Source organism: Pundamilia nyererei, unplaced genomic scaffold, assembly GCF_000239375.1.
Source record: "Pundamilia nyererei isolate P.nyererei 1_Seehausen unplaced genomic scaffold, PunNye1.0 scaffold00054, whole genome shotgun sequence".
Classification (NCBI taxonomy): Eukaryota; Metazoa; Chordata; class Actinopteri; order Cichliformes; family Cichlidae; genus Pundamilia; species Pundamilia nyererei.
In genome coordinates this window covers 1525315-1547140 of record NW_005187455.1, presented here as the reverse complement: position 1 = coordinate 1547140, position 21826 = coordinate 1525315, and the positions used below count along the sequence as shown (strand labels likewise).

The following is a 21826-nucleotide window of genomic DNA, read 5'->3' as shown; positions in this document are numbered from 1 at the left end:
GCAGCTTTCTCCTCCTGGTTGACCCTGTTCTCCTCATCCTCCTCATTCTCCTCCTCAAAGTCATCCAGGTTGCCAATGTCCGCCTGTTTCATGCTCATCAGGCTGGCCAGGCTCTGCATGTCCTCATCACTGGACCCCACCAGCCCCAAAAAAAACCAAGAACCAAAACAATGTATACACATAGATAGAGAAATACATGCAGCTGAAAATCATCAAGACAGATAGGACAATTTAACCTACACACCCCACATACATTTAAAATCCATCTCTTTCAATCATTTCTTCACTCCAGACGACCATTTTTACACCTAAAACTTTAACACCCCTCCCTCACATTTTAAAGCTTCTTTAAAGCTTGGTTTTGACTCCAGCCTCTGCCCGACTGATGCATTTCTACATCATTTCTTGTATTTTATGTAGTCCTCTGTGCGCCCCCCTTCCCACAGTCCCTCGATACCACCGCTCCATCATAATCGCTGTATTCTCCTCTCTGTTCTTTGTGTTTGGTGTTTCCCAGGCCCATGGGCTCATTTGAACTGCTGTGATGGAGTTTGTTTGTGTGTGGTCGACATCATTCCCCGAAGGGTTAACAAGGGTTACGCGCCATCGACCCGCCATCCGCGACACAACAAAGGCCTCGCCGCTTTGCTCATGCTCAGTGTATATGTGTTTGTGTGTGTGGGGAGGGGTATCTTTAAATGAAAGTTGCTGCCATCAAATTAAAATGAATAACAAACAGAAAACACTGACTGAAAGCATGTCTTCAAATGAAAGATGGTTCAATATCTTAAAATGATTGACAAGTGTCTTTGTGTGTGTGTGTGTGTCTGTATGTACCTATAATTTAAACTGATAAATGGAACAAAAAGCAAAATTTCACCCTCTAACAGATTAACAAAGAAAATTTAGATTTTCAGTCACCTCTGGTTAGAAGTGACATAAAAAGGGTATTAGCTAGACTTTTATACCAAGCATGTGTTACTGGTCTGCAAAGGGTAACACAAATTACTCTCTTACTCACAGCAGGGATTATCAACAGCTTTACTTGTCCTCTTTGCTGCAAACTTGGCAACTTTATTACTTTTTTAAAAAATATCCTTTCATACCCTTCAGTGGATAAAAGTCTCTTCATTACTAGACTCTAAATTAGAGCCTAATGAAGCCAGACTGTCCAAAATTAATTGTGACCAATGTGAAAGAGTCATGTGGATATCTGTGGCTCCAATCAGTCGCTAGTGTGAGACATTCAAAGTTGACTGCTGTAACGGTCTTGTGATTAAAGACAGCCTGCAACAAAATTTAACATGACGATCTCACTATGTGCTTGCTTAAATTACTTTTGAAACATGAAACGACACACTGATTAACTCAACACAAGCAAAGGCAACAGAACAAGGAAGAAGTGAACATGGGTGTTGGGCCCAATTTGATAGGTATTATTCCTACATGCTTAATCAGACTTAATGTTATAACTAGTGAGGGTTACAAACAACTTGGAACACTGCTGAATATCGCAACGTGTAACCACTTCCGAAGGATGTGGGTCATATTATAAGAAGATGAAAACTTACGTGGCCTTCCCCTCGCGGAGGAAAATGCAGGAGAGGGAGAACTGCAGCGTGGCTGACACCACCTTCTTGGACAGGGGCTTAAACTTCAGCTTGACATCTGTCTGTGTGGGCATTGGACTGGCGTATTGTTTCATGTTTATACTGCTAGTGGCCAAGGCCTTCCTCCGCCCTGATGGAGACTCCTGTGGACAGACAGAATTTAAGAAAGAAAGAAAGAAAAAAAGAGGTTGAGTTTAATTGGTTTTTTTATTGTTTTGAAACTTTCATAAAGTGCTGGGAGAGGGTTAAACTGATGGCCCATCACAGTGTCAGGTTTATATAAATCCAGAAGAAGCTAGAAGTGGGTCCGTCCTGAATTTCTCATTGTGAATTCTGCTGTAAAATCCCTCCTGATATTTCCTATCAAAGGTCCGCGCTGAAGCCATTTTTGCTGTACTTCTTTTCAGAGATGGGCTCTGGGCCAGGGGCTAGCAGTCAAATTAGAATTTGGGAATATGCCACAGACCAGGTGATAAGAGTTATACAATCAGTGACATGGCCCTGCGTGTGTGTGTGTGTGGATGCAAGCTGCTCACCAGAGGACCGTGTGTTAAAAATAAGAACTGCCGGAAAGCCTTGTCACTGACTGCTAGATATGGAAACTAAACAGTTGGGGATGCTCCAGCCTTTTGTCTGCCCTCCCTCCAACAAAAACTGATGGGTTTTGCCTGCTATGGAAGCACCATGCTGTCAGTGAATATCAGGCTGGTTCACCTCCTTGCTGTGTTGATACCACTGACATACCATGCCCCTCTCGGTTCTCTTGTGCCTCCTCTCTTTTAACTGATTCTGTTTTTGTCATGCGTTTCCTGGTTAAATGTTCTTTTTCCCTATTTGCATGGGAGAAGGCACTGATCTTAGCACCAAAACCAACCTGTCTCACACGTCCCTTCACAGGCCAGCCAGAATGAAAGCAGCAGGCAGCGGTACGGCACATGTTCTCTTTTCTTTTTAAAATGCCTGGTTTCGCCTGCTCTCACTTTTTGTCTCCATTTCACTGCACGGCTGTCTAAAAGCTGCATCCAGCTATACCACAGAAAAATACCTACTTTTCTCAGCTGTGAATCGAGCCCTGAGGATTCATCCTCTCGTGCGCACAATACCGAACAAAGCAAACCAGCAAGCTCCCTTTCACACTACACCAGTCTGAGAGCACATATACATATACACATACACTCTGGCGGATAGGCTAGATAAAGCGATACAAGCTCTTTACATTGCCTGTTTCCTGATGTCTTCACACACAAACACATACACACACACTCCTTGGACGCTATGGCTCTGTGGGGGAAAACTCAATCTCAGCCTTATCGCTGAGGACTGCAGGGTATTCACACACACTCTCACACACACAGAATTTGTATCAGTACAGAGTGGTAAAGCTTTTGGTAATATAGAGAGAAAATATGTAAGCTCCAAATAGAGATTAAAAGTGTTACAGGCCAACCATACGAGACCCAACATGTGATACTCAAACTGCAAATAACTGTGGCCGGAAATACTGAAGAAGTGGACACAATAAACACTGAAGTAAACAATCCAAGCCTTCACCAGCTTATATGAACTTTGCACATGTCAAATTATATTTTACCTATAAGCTAACAAATTTGATAACACATAATAAAACAAATAAGTTGATGCTTGAGACAGACTACTCTGAGGTGAGAGAGCCTTTGTTTTCAGATGACGGTTCTTTTTCAGACAGTTTTGCTGACTCCATCAAAGGGAAACCTCCACTGGAGTGGTCTGGGATGAGAATTGGGATCTCGGCTGGGAAAGAGTGAAGTACTCATTCTGGGTTGGAAATGTGTTTTTAGAGTAGAGGATGAATAAAGAATTGCAGCAGCAGACTGGCAGATGGGTTGGCCTGTACTCGTCTGCTGTGTGAAGAGAAAGCTAAACATATAGTTTAGTCGTTGGTCTTATTTCTGTCCTCAGCTATGGCCAAATAAGCTCTGGTGGTCTCCCAAAAAACAAGGTAATGGATACAAGTGGTATTAAATGAGTGTCTGGGCTCAACCTTACACAGATGGTGAAGAGCTGAGTTATTCAGAGCTGCTACTCTTCCAAGTCAAGAGGAGTCAGTTGAGGTGGTTCAGGCGTTTGACTAAGATGCCACCTGGATGCTTCTTAGATGAGGTGTTTTGGGCAAATCCAAAAGAAGGAGACCCTGGGGGCAGAACCAGGACAGGCTGGAGGAGAGGGAGGTCTGCAGATTGCTGCTTAGACTACTGCCTCCGTGACTCTCACCTGGATGGATGATGGGTGGATGCTTGGCCCAATTAAACACAATAACACTTGTAGAAATGTGCAAGAACCAGTGAAAGAAAAACTGTTGCGAGTTGGCAGTCGTTTTCTGTAATCAGAATACATTAATAAGGGTATAAGTGGGCAAAACGGTCTATAAAAAGGCTATATGAGCGTGGCATTTTCAATGAAACTCAAGATTATCAGTACATTTTAAATGTCTGGCCCTTAATGCCATTGTCATTTCTCGGTGTGGCCTTAAACAGTGTGAAACTAAGTTTGACACTGCTGAGGCTAAAGCAGCTGGCATGTGGTAGCAGTACAGTAGAGCACAGCCAAAGACTGTGTGAACCCAGTTAGTATACATCCTTACTCAGGAGTGAAAACAGCTGATCTGAATCTGTATCTCTAGCCTCTACTCCACCTTTCCATTTCTCCATCTCCTGTCGATATCCAACACTACATCGCTACGAACCCTCCTATCCTTCCATCTCTCTCCCTCTTTGCCTCCTCCTTAGTACCTCACGCCTCTCTCAGACCAATAAATAAATAAAAACTACAGAAGCAAGGCCTCTTGACATTTCCTCTTGACATTTGAGCCTTGTCGCATTGGCTGGGGAACATAATGACATATCATCGGCACAGTGATTGTCCACAGAGCAGCCCCATCAGGACAGGAAGAAGATGAGGAAATAAAAAATAAAAAAAGCACTCTCTTCCCACCTCTTATCTCTCTGCAGATTACACCCTGGCTATTATACTAAGCTAATAGCGCATGCAGATACTTTATGAATTTTCCAAATGCACTAAACACTTAAGAAGAGGGGATTTAGCAAAAAGGAGGATGGGGAGAAAGGGGAGGTGGGGAAAATAGGAAATACTTAAGGATATGCAAATACTCTGACGGAAGAATGGAATAACCATTTCAACAGATTTGAGTAGTGGCAGCAAACAATGGGAATGTGCTCCATTTCCCCAGATGCTACTTGTCAATCAATGTGTGTGTGAGAGAAGGTGATGGTGAGCGGGGAAGTGGAGGGGGTAACTGGGATTAGAGGGACTAGGAGGTTGTGACAATGTGTAAAATGAAAAGGGAGGACAATGTAGAAGTTTAATTTATTACAGAGAGGATAGAACTATCAATATGCTCTTTTCCTGAGCCAGGAGGAGGACTAAATGTGTGTGCAGAGGAAGCACAACAGGAGTAGGAGAAGAAGACGGGCACAGGCAGAGGATGTAGGATGTAAAGGAGGGAGGGGTGATGGCTGCATGCTGCCCCCTAGTTGCATCTTTTTACAACTACAGTGCATCAACAGAAATCAAGGTTAAGCTTCTACTTGGAATCTATTTAACTAAAAAAATTCAGGCTCTTCTTAAAATAAATAAATAAATAAATAAATAAATAAGAGCATGCAAACCTGAAACTACCCACAGTGCCTCATTTTTTTTAATAAATTCCAGTCAAGAAGAGTGTATCTGTGTTGGAGCAGACCTCGTCTTAGACTACCAGTCCTGCCTCTCTCCCCCTGGTGCCAGCTGGCCCTGGATCGATCCACAGATGCTCCCCTGGTGGGGGGGCAGGGGTCAGGGCAGGAGGGTGCCCGGGGGTCCTGCTGAATCTCTCTGCCCTAAAATGCCAATGGGACGGGCCGGAGAAAAGCAGGGGTAGGGACCCTTTTGTAAGGGAGGGATGGATTAATTATACTGAGTGCTAAAAAGAAACCTGCCTTCTTTGTTCAGACCTGGTTTGAAACAGACAGTTGGGTAGTGTTAAACCACGTCAAAAAGGCGATGTTCACACTGCAGGTCTTAACGCTCAATTCCGATTTTTTGATCAAATCCAATTTTTTTTGTCTGCTTGTTCACACTACAAATAAAATGTGACAGCAAACGCGTGTGAACGCTCAAAGTGGCCCGCATGCACAAAAGAAGACATCACACACAACGCGCTCTGTTTAGACCCAGAGAAAACAATATTGTTTGACTGATGGCCCTTAATATAAAGACTTCGGACTTTACGTTTTCCAATTTTTGCTTTAAGTTATTTTATTATTTACATAATGGTAAATGGCCTGTATTTATATAGCGCTTTACTAGTCCCTAAGGACCCCAAAGCGCTTTACATATCCAGTCATCCACCCATTCACACACACATTCACACACTGGTGATGGCAAGCTACGTTGTAGCCACAGCCACCCTGGGGCGCACTGACAGATAATAATGTAAATAACCTAATAATTATCCTTACTGCTGTTTTAGAGGAGCGGTGCTTCAGAGGATAGTTGCAGATTTCTGTCAGAATCTGCAGATTATACAGTACAAATAAAACATTCACGTTGTCTTCCCAATAGTTTCACTAACATCTACACTGGATGGCCAGGAAGTGTTCACGATGTCTTCTCGGGCGCTGATAATAGCCGTCTGTCTTGTGTCAGTGACGTAACAGATGGATTTAATGCGACATGACCGTTCAAACAGCAGTCGCTTTCTAAAACATCGGATTCAGTACCACATACGAAAGTGACCCAGATCGGATTTGAAAATATCGGATTTGTGCCGTTCGCACTGTCATACCATGATCAGATATGGGTCGCATAGGCTCAAAAAAAAAAAATCGGATTTGATGAGCTTTCGCGTGCAGTGTGAACGTGGCCAAAAAATGTCCAACACACACGATCAGCTAATGGCTTTTTAACACAGGTCAACTGACTTTGATTTAAACAAACGTTACATTGAGCCATACATTCACCATCAATTTAAATCTTATTTATTTATTCTTAAAATACACTAATACAATAAAGTATACATTGTATTATTTGTACTCCACTGGTGGCTGATATTGCAGCTTTGATTTAAAAAAAAAAAGTTTTACATTTTTCATCTGAATTCAATTTAGTTTCAGTTTAGTTTCGAGAGTCTTTACCTGTTTACACTTCATTTTGATGGTTTAACAAGTTCATTTTCATTACATTTAGTGTTGGTTACATTTTCCTTTATTACTGGCATTTGTCAGGGACAAATTTAATGAGTTGTGAAACTTAAAGCTTCCTCAGGTTGGTTACTCGATCAAACTCACAGAGATTATAATTAAGGACATTTACTGTATATTCACATATTATTTTCATTAGTTTCATGAATGCAAACATCATGTTTTTTTTCCTGGATATTTAAACTTTGTTATTTTCAAAGTACTGAAGCTTGAAATAAATGTAGTTTTGTTCATGAAGTGGCCAAAAACAACAGAGACATGTACAGACACGCAAAACACACACTTATATATGTATATGACAATCGTCTTTACTTTATGTATACACAGTTCTGGAGTATGCCCTTTTCAACCAATCTGCCTATAACTGAAGAGTTTGTGGTGATGTTTAGTATGCTGTTGAGATAGACTGAAGATAAAAACATGGCTTTAGTATTATAACAATAATGAGACGTGATGAATCGCCAGTTTCACATCAAGCAGATGATTATCTGACTTAAGCCTGCTACCACATAAACAAAACAATCCTGACTGGGGTAAAATGGGCAACCTGAGGTCAGCTGAAGTCAGACTTCATGAAGGCAGCACATGATAAAATTCACACGTGTTACATTTTGAAAAGAATTGTCATCCTTTAATAGCTTTTTTTCTTTCTCTGTTATTAAATGCAACACTATTGAACCTAAAACTTTAAAAAAGACAGACTATAAATATTCAACTCCACACAAAACTGTACACTGGCCTTTGCGATTTGCATTCACACGGTTCAGAAACAATAAAAGCCAAACTCAATTTACCCTTTAGAATAACCCTGAGGTATCCCCGATTAGCACCCAAAATCAACTGGCTCTGTCTGAATCGAGCAGTCAGCAGATTGGACGTGGGGGTACAGTGCTATTCCTCTTGCCTCAAGGTCACAGTTATTGGAAATGGAGACATCCAATGTGCTCACATCTCTCTTTGAATCCGCACACAATGGAGTGATTCCTCTGTGTCAATTTGGCCTCCCCTGATAACTGATAAGGCTGCCAGTTTTACATACCACCTATGAATGCTGCACTATAGGCGTTATAGACACACACATCCACACACAGATTAAGACCAATTTATGCATCTGCTACTATTATATGAGAGGATTTATTTTTTTTCCCCCAAGCAGTGTGTATGTGTGTGTATTTTAAAGGCAACAATAGCCATAAAAGGAATGCAATACTATCACTTTGGTTATGTTGAATTACAATAACAATGGTCCTAATAATGGAATGAACTGTGAAAATGGCTTTCATGTGTATTGTCATATGTATATACACTTTGGAAACAGGACCAGAGGAATTTCCCACTGTGGCCCCAAAATTAGATGGTCTTTCACTAACCAGGTCTCAGGTGGCATGAACTACAAAAAACCACCCCAAAATCAAAACTGCAAACAATTGAGTAAAAGTATGGGAAGAAAGTGAGTAAAGAGGGCGATTAGTTACAACAAGAGTGGGATTAAGGTTGTTTTAAACGATTGTAGATTACACCGCGCAGTTTGTGCTCTAGTGCTGGAAGAATATGGTGTTGAATGTCAGTGAGCGCCAGTCACACTGTCCCTTTACTGTATACGACAAAGAAATTGAATATAGTGCAGAAACAATCGCTCATGAAACGAGAACCACGTTCGATGCTGACGGTGGGATAAAAACACCAACCACTACACTACACTCAGTTTAAAGCTTGATGAAGAAATATCTAAATTTGTCACCTCTTCATTTGTCATTTTTGTATTTGGTATTACAAGGGGTTTGGGGTGTAGTAGCTGTCACTTGTTTCAAATGATCTCATTGGATTCCACAGCTGCTACGATGAACCTGTATTTTCATTATTTCATCAGAAAACATCAAGGACAGCAATATAAACTAAGGAGCAAAATCACTCTGATTAAAAGTAGTCTTTCTTTAAAGTAGACTGGCTATGCTCATTTCAAGGTCCATATGAACTCTTGAGTACCTCTGTCTGTCTTCATTTAAGGTCATCCTCATTAGGACAACGTTCTTCTGATTTGCTGCCCCTCATAAACAAAAATTGAACAGCAGATCACATCATACAGAGCGAAGAATAGAAAAATATTTACAGTAGAGTTTTTGCAGCAATCACCTGTAAATACACTGACCTTGTGCTGTGAAACTTTACTGTCTCTATAAACATCAGGAAAAACAAAGGGTCTAACTGAATGTTAAGAGGCTGGAAATCAGGACCAAAGAGCGCAAGTTATCCCAGATGAAACTGTTGTATAAATAACTCTTTTACTGTTGCCACCTAATAACAGAGAGGCCAGTTACTTGATAAAAAACACTTTACTTCCAGCTGACACCCCCTCACCCCCAAAGCAAACCTTCACACAAATAGTTGCTATCGAGTTTAATGACACCACATTCTAAAACTTTATCATTTAATTTATTTCATGAGATTAAAAAAAAATCTCTTTATTCAGCAAGTGTGCACCCAGTAATCTATATTAAATTGTGAAGAGACTCCAGTTATCACAAATATTGATAATCAGTCAGAAAGAAACATAACAGTGTGTTTAAATGAGAGAGGAAACACCGATGGGTGTAGAGTGAGAGAGAGCGGAATCCCTTTAATGTAGGGGTGCCTCTGATGGCAGCAGATGAAAGGGGGAGCGCCACACACAAACCAGTCCTTAAAAGGCCTAATCCCAACTGGGAGAGTGGAGCGTTTTACTGGGGAGTAACCTCTGGCTAGCTTGTAACACAGAGCCAAACAGAGAGACACATTAAATGGAAAACTGGTGTATTCTAGAGGCCAAATGGAGTTAATGAAATCTCCAGATATAATGGCTTTCATCTCTACCCCACACAGCCAGAACCCAAGTCAGCAGGTTTAGGGAACTCAAAAAGAAGGAGGAAAAAAATATCATCAGGCGTCTATGGCATGCATACTCCCATGACCTTCCCACCAAGGTCAGACTTGATTTGAGTGTGAGTGCATTTTGAGCTCTGATTGCAGAGGAAAAAAAAAGTGTATTGAGCAATGTAGTGTAGCAAGTACGGCAAATTTCTGTAGGTCAACCCAAAATTGTCCTTGAAAGAAAAAGCAATCATGTTTCCATCAGCTTTGAGGTTATTGCAGAAATGAAGCTATGTGGAAAATTATAGCTTATGATGCTGACTCGTTTTGCTTAATCTTCAAATTAACAGTCACAAAAAGTAAAATGCTAACATTTGTCTATAAACAAGCTACATGTGGCTTTAGCATCACAGCTGAACCTAAAGTTACCGTTTTTGCCATGATCATGTCAAGAATCCCCAACCAGTTGTAGGCAAACACATTATTCAAGTCATTTGAGAACTGTAGTTTTATTTGTTTTTTTTAATTTGCCCTTTTGCACTATGACACTATCAGAGTGATGAAATTTATGAAACTGGAAGCCAGATATATATCGCAGTGTTCAACAGCCCTATGGCAGTCAACAAGGAGAACATCAACTGGCATGGACACATTTAGATGAATATATTATATATTAAAAACAGGCTCTTAAAATGGATTTTTGTAGGACACTGAATTAAACTGTCACTGTAAAAATCGCTTCAGATGAGAGCCAGAATGAATCTGTGTGAACACTGCCCATATAACGTTCTGTTGGTTCAACTTGGAACAGTTTGTTTGGTAAACACAGTCTGGAAAAAAGAAAAAAAAAGCTTTAGTTTGGAAAATCTTAAGGTTAAAATCTTTTTGACTGATGGTGAAAGGTAAAAGAAAAGAAGGCAGGAAATCTGAATTAGTTCAAGACAGTAAACTGTTCAATCAATTTAAATGTCTGGATCAACTAGTTAATTATTAGCACCACTGAAATAAGTCACTGTCACTGAACTTTTCTGATTTGTCTGCATCACAATTCATAACGAGCAAAACTGCTTAGATGGACACCAAACTAATATCTCACATCTCTTTCTCACTTCATTTCCGTCCCTCCAACCCAGTCTCTCTCTCCCACGTTATCAGTGTGTCCAGGGTGCCCTCCTCTTTTTGACTCTTTGGGTCTTTCTTTGGGGGTGGCCCTCAGTGCCCCCCACACACACTCAGACCTAGAGCATGCACTTCAGACAGGGGGCTAATGGGAAAATAAATTACCAGCAGGAAAAAGCCCTGGCTCTGCACTTCTGCTGCAGAGAGAAAGAGACACAGGGGGGTTGGAAAAGAAGGGGGTGGTCAAGAAATGGAAAGAGAGAAGGGTAGAGAGGAAGACAGAGAGAAACTGATTGCAAGGAAACTAACGAAAAAGAAAAGTCAAAAAAGAAGATGGAGAAAATGAGGGAGAGGGTATAACAGGAAAGTAAAGAGTGATGAGGAGGCAGGGAGGAAGAGAGACAGATAGGTCGACGGGATTAGCTAGAGTTCATTCCTGGTCTATGAAGTGCCTGCTCATCACTTTTCCAGCCATTTTACCATCTCTGGCCATCACAGAGACCTAAAATGGCCAATAACATCACCATCCCCACACACACACGCTCCCTGAGCTACTGTATCTTAGATCGATTACTCCCTCTGCATGAGGCAGCAGCTGAGATATGAGGAGGGCAGAATCACCATGGAGGCAGACATCCATGGTGTGTGCTCAATAAAGTCTGAGTTAGTGTGCGTTTCTATGAACATATACCAGAAATACAAGTGCATCAAAAAAAAAAGAAGGGGGGGGTGAGGAACACAGAGCATCCATCCATGTCCAAGTAGTACTGTGTGCATGTGTAACAGGTGGAAACGATCTCTTGTGAGATTTTACCAAAGAAAGGGAGCTTGTCCAAAATGAGAACTTGATTGGAACAGCTCACGTAGGAATGTAGTGAATCTGTGCTGCTGAGAATTTGCATCAGGAAGGTGTCATGGAGTAGTGCAGGAGAGTGGAAATGGCCAAACAGCTTACATTACAATGACAAGAGTTATGTGGCCGACATTCATTATATAGCAACTGTGCGGGGAAAAAATGTATTGAAAGAAAATCATCAATGCTATATATATATATATATATATATATATCACAATATAAGAGATGAAAATTGGCTTTAACCTTTTTTTGACAGTATAAAAGTACATGTGTGTACTATTATTATCAGTCAAATTAAATAAACTAAACTGCTCTCCTATTTGCTTTCCCTCACTCTTGCTCTTTCTCTACTGCTAACTTCCTGTTCTGGTAGTTACTGTGGTGGTCGTTGATATCCGTTAGCTCCCTTTCCAGTGAGTTTGTCATACTCTACCAAACTGGACTGTAGCAGGTGATTGTAGTTTTCCTTCTGGTGATGATGGAGTTGCACTAACTACAATGCACCAGGTGCAGCTGGAAAGCAGGTTCGAGGTCAACGAGGCTGCAGAAGGAGGACTACATTCTCCAGCTGAAGTTGGAGATGTTCACTGTAAATGTTGTAAATGATGCTGATTATATTGGTTTGTTATTCATTTTACACAAAGCCTTTTACAATTAGAGTATTTGCAGAAGAGACACACTGTTTTATTTTTTTTGGTAGTTCGCTTAAGAAAGCCTGATGTGCATGCTCTTCCCACGCCAAAAACAACACCCAGACCTCTGGGAAAAACTGCCTCTGACTATCTACACTGTCTAAATTCTTAGTATAGTATCTATTTCAAGGTAGTACAAAGCCTCTTAACATGAAATGTACTTAAAACAATGACAACTTACCATGAAACTGCAATATAAACACGTTCCAAAAAGATTATGATGACTATTGGATGATTCCCACCATGTTTCGTAACTTTCTCAGCAGATAATACAAAAGAGGACACCAAGAAGTTCAAGGGTTTTCTAGATTAATCAGACTGGGACCTCTATATGCCAGAGACTTAACAGGCAGATTTCCAGGTAATCACAAGATCGGAATTTTTGGGGGGGAAATTATTTTCATGCAATTCTCACTTTCAGAATCCATTTGTTTTAGCTGTTTGTTGGCAGGCTGCTGAGATCTGACGGTGCTATGATAGGGCCCTAATCCAGAGCAAAGCTGATTTGCTTAAGGGGGAGGGAGGAGGTTAAGATGGCCTGTGACAAGAAACAATTGCCCAAAGTGAGAGTCTGCTCTCTCCCACCCTGCTCCATGACAAAGGTGTACTCTCCATGCTAAGTGACAAATCTGGGGAGACAAAGAACACTAGCAGGGTGATGCTCTGCTTCAGTGGCTCTGATTGTGGCCAACTCAAAGAGAATCTAATATGGATTTTTTTTTTTTTTTTAAAGGGAGAGAGGGAGATTAGAATGAAAGAGAAACAATGAACACCTTCTACCAAGGGGGAATTAGTGGAGGGATTGGATAAGGAGCTGGTGTGCGTGTGTGCGAGTGTTCATGGATGAGCACTCGGAAATTCCTTTTGCATGAAAGAACAATGGGGTTCACGAATTCTGTTTCTGTGCATTTACATGTAAAGATATACTGATACAAATGGATCCATCTCATTTTTCAAACATTCTTAATGCGGCTACACCATTAGTGTTAATCTAATACTTTCACAACCTCAAAAGAATTGACAGCTAACACTGTAAATGTGATAGAAGCTAACAGTTCACGTTTTTCAATAACTGAAGCATGTTACGTTTAAAAGTTACTAAACTGCAGATTAATCAGATGAATTGATTCCTTTATCTCAAAGTAAGAAAACACACACAAAAAAGTGAACATTCAGGTCAATTATACAAGGTCAAACATTATCCATACATAAATTGTGTGCTTTATTTAGAGATATTTAGAACCATTAATCACATTGTTCAATACTTGGAGCATATTATGTTTAAAAATGATTGAACTGCATTAATTCCAAATTAATATCTGGAACAAAGCAGCAGTTCTGAGCATCACAGAACATTAAGCTAAATTTCCACAAGGATAATCAAAAACTGCTGCTTGAAGTTGCAGTTGAGGTTGACACTTTGGTCATTGCTTCAGTGAACTGTGACATCATCATAGCCTTGTAACCTATCACACTTACATAAAAATAAATAAAATCATTACATTAGAGGTGGGAAAGATTCACATATGACTGAAATGCCACCAAAGTGCAGCACGCGCCAGAAGCTGTGATATCACTTATTGTTCATGTCGCTGTACACAAACAACAGCTATGCTCACCAAACAATAATGACGAGCATAAACTGCCAGTCAGAGGTTGAACGATTTCGATCTTTTTGTGGATATTTATCAGAAGAAAAACTGAAAGTAAATGATGTTAAGTCAGAACAGTTCTCTGGTTTTTGTTTTTCTTACTTTGTCTGCCTCACTGTTACCGTTCAACAGTTACACTGAGCTAATTATATACTTTAAGGATGCTTAATGATCATAACTTGTTTTTTAAAAAATGAACTAGTCCCTCAATTATACATTGACTGACAAATCGCAACAAACTCATCATAGTCAGAGTGGTTATCAAATCTCTGTACCTTCAGTACTTCTGTATATAACCAAGTCTGAACACATTTTTTTTTTTAATGTAAAAAGGGAAAAAGAAATCAGATGAATTAGTCTCAAAGTAGTAAGAAAACGCATAGAAAACAAGTGAACATTCAGCTCAATCTATTATACATGATTAAATATCAATCATACATAAATCATGTACTTTATTCAGAGCTATTTAAAACCATTAATCACATTGTTCATTAACTAAAGCATATTATAAAACGCAGCTGAAACATTAATGCTGTTAGCATCGTGCATATCCAGCATGTAGGTATGTGTATTGCCAGGGCAGTGACTGACCTAGACTATAGTCTGAAATGCAACACTTCACACAGCTGTCTTTTACCTGACTTATTTACAGCTTTCCATCCCAGTGAAAGATCTGCAGCCCCTGTTCATAACTGTCAAAATGAGATGCCCAGTTTATGGAATCATTAAAATCAAATTACAATAAAAGCAAAGTCTATAATGTCTAAACCCCCAATGGCAAATAAACATATTAACATATAAAATATAGCTAGAAACACTCAGTTACAAATGGCCTCATTTGGCCTCTTGAAGGTGAAAGGGGTTCATGATACAGTGTCCTTCACTTCAACTCCTAACACTTTCTAAAATGTATGCCTTTTTAGCATCAGCAACCTCAAATTCCTCATCCCAGACTGTGGGTACGTTTTCCAAAAACAGATTTATATGGCAAACAGAGCATGTTTAGGGATCAGTCTAACTGTCAGTGAATGGCTTAGCAGTGGCATCAGAGCACATCACTAAAGCCTATTCATTGCCACTTAGCAGAACAGTCACCTTAGTTTAACACTGCGTGTATGTGTGTGCGGGTGTGTGTTCACTTCCTAATACTGTCATATACAAACATACACTCGCACGTACTCACTGTGAGCAGATTTTGAAAAAGATAATGTCAAACCAGTCTCCCTGCACAGTAGTTTAGCTGGAGTTTACCATAAAAGCCTTTGTATATGCACAAACCATAACCATCACTTGCATCTCCTGAGAAACCCACCCACTCAGGCCCACTGGGTCAAGCTTGTGGATAAACATGGGCATTTACAGAAGACAGTGTTTTGCGAGCCACACAGGCCTGTCTCCATCACAAGCAGCCATCTTAAGTCGCACAGGGGAAAAATAAATAACCAAGAGATAATAACTGTTCCGCAGCTGTTTTCCAATTGCACCTCACGCCCCACCACAACTGCCTGACCACCCATCATCGCCATGTAACACATGACACCAAAAACAAGGCGAGATGAGGACAAAGACAAGAAGGTAAAGTCGGATTAGCGCCGACTGAGGAGAAGGGCAGGTGACAGCATGTGAGGCAATGAAGTGATAGAGGACAACCTCAGAGATGACTGATAAAAGAGGGTGTGGCGGCCAATAATGTACGACCGAGAGACTTTGTTGAGACAGTAGCGCTCAGAAATAATTATTTAAAAACAGAGGCTAATATTTTAGGGTCTTTATCTTATAATATAAAGCACTCAAGACGACATCACAGTTTAAAATACTGATTTCATGTATAATCACTTTAAATTTGCATTTCATTTGTGTTAAAGACTGGCACGAGTCTGTACACATTGAGTGTCGGCAAGGGACAGCAGCCATGATCATAATTTAAGACCACATTAGCTAGTAGGTAAGCAGGCACTCCAGTCCACTTTGAATTATACATTTACATGGATGCAATTTTAGTGCATTTGGAGGTTTTCTGATTGAAAGTGATTTTAAAATTAAGTGATAGCCATCTGCTGCACCTGGGGTGAGGGAGGAAGATTGGATAAAAGACACACACTGTGGCACAGACTCAGATGAATCATAACTAATGGTTAAATGCAAAGTGTTATATACACTTTCACTACTTGTGATATCATCTTCCCTAATAAAGGGATGACGCATGCTCTTTTGCATAACTGGGTGAAAAGAGTTGAGTGGAGAAGAAGCAGTGCATCATGGAAAGAACCCCCCAGCAGCCTAGGCCCATTGCAGTAGAACGTGACAGAACAAGGGTTCAGGGTCACCTGGTTTATCAGAAAGAAAAGTTTTATGCTCAATCTTAAAAGCAGAGAGGTAGGCTGTCTCCCAACACAGCTGTTACAGTAGCAGATTTCATCATTACAGTTTTAACACAATATTGGAAGCATGTTATGAATAAAGACAGACACATGTTTTAATAAAATTTTGAGTTTGGTCTAACTCCGAGCTCTACAACGAAGGCGACACAGGCAGGGGACAGGATGTTTTGCAGGTGATACTTGTGTTATGGGGTCAAACATCACACTGTATGAGGCAAAAACAAAGCCTGTTTGAGCTGGTTTCTGCGTGTGTGTAATATAAATGTATTTATATGTGTCTGAGAGGGACATTACATGGTGTATGTGGATCCATGCCGAGAGCCTGTGTGCACATATGTGTAAATACTGTATGAAAGACACAAACTGTGTGTGTTTGAGATGTTGTGCATATGACTGTCAGTGTCTGGTGACATCTGCTGCGTTGTTGGCCGGGTGCGGATCACAGCAGGCCGCAGGCGCCTCAAACCAAGGAGATGAAAGCCGAGGTCACAACCTGGACCAGTGGGACAAGGCACACAAATACAAATGCACACATGCGAGTGTAAACAACATACACAAACTGTATGCACAAGACACACACCGTAAACATATGTCACACACACACACACACACACACACACACACACACACACACACAGCATGTGAAGGACAAAAGACGAAAGAATAAGCCAAGCAAGGATTTTTTTTTTTTTTTAAAAAAGAGAGAAAAAAAAAAAAAATCAAAGCAGACAAAAGAAAACGGGACTAAAAGCAAAACTACACCCACACAGACAGGAAACTGAAAAAGATGATGCAAGCACAGAAGCAAAGCCCCACATTGTCAGGGGCAACAGTTTAATCAGTTTAATTAACAAACACGTGCATGTATGCATGTAAGCAAAAAACAGACGCGCGTGCGCGCACACACACACACACACACACACACACACGGTGTGTGCCAAGCAGCTGTGTGCCAAAAGCTGTACAAATCAGAAGGTGCCTCTGTGTGTCTGAGTATATGTGAGAGCTACAATCTGAATAGAAGAGTTACAGACACACACAAAAAGATGCATTTCAGTATCGCTTCAAATTCAGAATTTGTTGAATCCTTTCTGAATTAAGTCAGCTACCATTATGGTAAATTACCTTGTAATAAAGCTTCTTTTGACTGACACAAAAACATGAAAAACAAACAAGACCTTCTCATACATACATTAATTAAATTACTGCAAATTAAAATATGATAATCAAAATTTGTATTAGACAGGCACGTTTTAAATTAGTATCTTTATACTTCTGCTTCATGAAAACCTCGTAGAGTTTGAAAATACTGTTTTGAACTGTGACATATATATAATATCTCTGAAGTGTCAAATTTAGGCCAGATTTCCAAGGTCTTTAAAACCTTCCACTCTAGAGTGCAACAGGAAGCAAAATATTGTATTTCATTTGACTGAATCACGTCATGAGAGTGGTTATCTGATTGTGCTATCCGGCTCAATTTAACAGAGTCACAGTTTCATAGGTATTTTGTAGACAAAAGGCCCGCCTCTTACCTGTCATACCACATTAAAGTAAGACAGGAGGGCACAGCAGCAATACTGATAGGTTTCTTTGATTTAAACAGTAGTGTTACATTGTAATGATGTAATGATGTCATTTTTTGGTCACTTAAATAACCCTAAACTGAAATCTAATGAAGCAACAGTGGTGGAAAAACATGTCTTTGTTACAAGTGTTATAGTTACAGGTGACACAAGTACAGGGACATTTAAATTAGCTTAAATCTTGCCAGGTGTCCAACATGCAACAGTACCTCAACACTGATGCTTCTTGTGAATCTCGGGGTTATTTTATTTTCGACACCCAGAGGACTAGACTGAAATGTGTCAGGTGACGGTTACAGGCCTCTGTATTTTTTCCGATGTGCAGTCGAAGTCAAACTTTCTTTTCCTTGTAAGAAGCAACTTTGGAACAAAATCAATAAAGTTTCCAGATACGGCCCACGTGAGATTAAATTAAGTTGTATGTGACGTGAACTAAAATAATTTAGCATCTCTCCTTTACCTTTTTCCAAACAAAAATCCAGTTTGTAAACTTAAAAGAATGTAAATTAGAAAATGTGGCTTATACACACACATGATTGTGTTCTGTTTGTCTAACACGCAAACATGAAATAAATACAAAAAAAAGGGAACCAAAAAATATATATATTCAGTGTCTCAATTGGACACCAGCTACCACATGCTGAGTTACAGACAAGCATGACAACAGCACAGAGATGTAGTTCGAGAGACACACGCAAACACACACAGACAAACCTCTATGGCAGTGGTCGCAGTTAGTCAGCAGACTGGCCATGTGACAGGGTGGCGTGGTGTGGATTAGGGGCCAGTAAGCCTATTAGGGCGACAGGAGGGACCACCCGGCCTCCACAGCCACACACAGCACCCTAACACATAACTGGCTGGAAACACAGCCAAGTACAGAGTTCCCCAGACACAGGTGCAGTTACACAAAGACAAAAATATACCCACATCGGCACAAAAGGAGAAACAGACACTCTCCTTATAAATGTTTTATTTTTTTCACTTTAAGCTGAATTGTGGGGTAATTTCCTCCATAATGTGACTGCATCGTTTCCTTATTTAGCCAACAAATTGCTGATGTGCTTTCAGAGCATTAAAATAATATTTTTAGCTGCACAGTGGCAGAAAATGGCAGCGTTTAGGGTGGTAACAGTTGTGTGTCTGTGTGTGTGTGTGTGAGTGCGCCCAGGGAGGAGTCTGGAAGTGGGGGGTAATCACAAGCATCTGTCCTCTCTCCACACGGCAATTAATTAGATTAAATTAATTTGGAAAGCATGTGTGAATGTGTGATCCCATACTAGGAACCTCCCGCCTTCTTACAATCTCACACACACAAACGCACAGGAAATTATTTACATGCCTCAATCTTTGAACTATAAAGCATATATTATTTAAAATTAGCATTGCGTTCACACACAAACAACCCAAGCGAATGCACACGCTCTTCTTTCTGACACAATAAATTAGGCCTTTTGAGTTCTCCAAACTATTTAAGAAATGGGAAATGAGCAAAGGTGAAAACTTTGGAGACACACGCGTGCACACAAGCGCAAATTAATCCCAATTTGTCGGCCGCGGCACGGGAGAAACTTTTGGGATTTCATACTTCATACCAGCTTTTGTCACCTTTGCATGAATAGCCGAGGGCTGAAATAATTGTGTTTTTCTTCCCCGAGGCCCAGTCAGCGCTCACAAGCCACTGGCCTACGTAATGTGTTCCAGACAGAGACAGGGGAGGGGGGAGAGCAGTATACACACCATGGCTACGTGTACAATACAGAGAGGGTGTGTGTGTGTGTGTGTGTGTGTGTGTGTGTGTGTGTGTGTGTGTGTGAGAGAGAGAGAGAGAGCACGAGGTACATTTGTGTGTGTGTGTATAAAGGTGATAGAGGTACATTTGTGTGTGTATGTCATGTTTTTTTTTTCTTCCGAACTGTGTGTGTCAGTATGTGACTGTGTTACTGTGTGAGTGGGCATATGTGGCGTGGAAAGGCCCTTAATGGAGTTGGATGTGGTCCACAATAGCCAGGACTTCACCTTAGAGAGAAAACACAGAATGAAGGGGACAAAAAGAGATGGAGAAGGGAGAAGGACGCAACAAGAATGTGATCAAAAGAGGTGAAATGTGATCGTAAACCATTGGTGAAAATCCCATCATATACACAGCATACAAATCAAATACGGATATGGACTCAATGCATTTAAGTTAAATTAATGTAAAAACACTACATCAGAAGTATTTCATACCACAGTTTGATTTATGTCTGCGTTCATACCTCAGTTTTTGAGGTTAGCGTTTCAGCTCTCTTCTCGGTTTTTTGGGCCACAGTTTCAGCTGTTGCCTCAGATTTTGGTCTACCAATTTCGCATCACGCCTCGCTTTTTGGGCTAAAAATTTAGCTTTAGGACCCATTTAACATCATGCTTTTTGTACTATGATTTCAGTTTCTGTTTCAGATTTCAGCTCGTTTTGGTTTTTGGGCTACGTTCAAATCTCGATTTTTTTAGCTACGGTTTTGTTTCATGCCTCTGTTTTTGGGTCAGAATCATATCTCGGTTTCTGGGACACATTTTCAGCGGGTTTCATTATTTGGCCAGATTCACATCACAGCTTTTAGCCTACAGTTTCAGCTCCTGTCTTGTTTTTGGGCCAAGTTCAGGTGGAAACTTCTGGGCTAGTTTCGATTTGTGCCACAGTTTTATGATCAGGATCATGTGTCGGTCTTTGAGCTACGGTTTTGGTTCGTGGCTTAGTTTTCCTTCAGAAAGGATACATCATAATAATATTTAAAAAATTAATTAATAAGTTTAAAAAAAGATTTTTACCATTGGCCTAATCACTTAACAGACTGTAGGTTGAACTAAAAATAAACTCCATTATTGTGATGCATTACCAGTTCCTTCCTAAAAATGCAGCTTTCATCAGACTACTATACTTAAACCAGTCAATAACAGCTCCACAGAGGCATCACATGGATATGGGTTAATGAAACTAGATGAAACTCACAGGTTTTGTTCTCAGTTAGGGATATGCAACTAAGCAAAATTTGAATTTCAATGCAATTATGCCCTCCATTAATTTTAAATGCAGGATAATCAATATCGGGTTGTTTTGTGGGAGGGGAAGGGCATAGTGTATTTTATTTTGTCTTTCCTTTACCGAGATCTAATTGAGCCTTTCCTTAAAACTCCAAACTCAGGTCAGGCCAAGATAAGAGGAGGAGAGACGTAGATTAAGAAAAGCAGTAAAACCAACTCAGCTGTTTGGAAACACTTTGGTTTTAAACAGTCAGGTGATAATAACAAATAAAACCCTGTTTTTTTTTTAACAACTGCATCGTGTTTTAAAAGTCAGTTTGTCGCATTAATTGGTCGTGATCAGAAAACAGCATAAGATATCAATATAACTGTGGTTAGACTTAGAAACCATAGCCTTGGTTTGAAAATTGTTACACACTTACAAATTAGATATTTTTCCTTTTCTGTAATAAGAGACATAATCAGTCTTACTGTCACATTTTAAAGATTTTAACTATTTAAAAAAAAAAAAAAGGAGGACAGGAAAAAGCTGCGAGTACATAAAGTGTCAATTTCAAATTCGATATTTAAAATGTGTGTACGTGCAGCAGACAGGCTGTCAAATGTTGTGAGTGCCGATTTGGAAGCGCCTTCCTGCCTGGGTGACATTGATGTAATGTGAGTGAAAAAGGTGAAGTATGAGTTGGAGGGAGGAAAGATGGGCCTTTGAGTGTGTATCACTGTATATTCAATGTATTCAGACATGATAGCTTCTCACATGAAATGCAATGGTGTGTGTGTGTGTGTGTGTGTGTGTGTGTGTGTGTGTGTGTGTGTGTGTGTGTG

The 21826-nt window shown here is 40.3% G+C and overlaps 1 protein-coding gene across 3 annotated transcripts in view; it reads right to left on the bottom strand.

Moving 5' to 3' along the window:
* Positions 1-21826, bottom strand: part of ehbp1 (EH domain binding protein 1) — a 157243-nt gene that overhangs the window by 100173 nt on the left and 35244 nt on the right. For all 3 annotated transcript variants that reach the window (XM_013910985.1, XM_013910986.1, XM_013910984.1), the window contains 2 exons: positions 1572-1753; positions 1-129 (listed from right to left, as the gene is read on the bottom strand). In XM_013910985.1, coding sequence (XP_013766439.1) covers positions 1-129; positions 1572-1753 — 311 coding nt within the window. The remainder of the gene's footprint in view (positions 130-1571; positions 1754-21826) is intronic.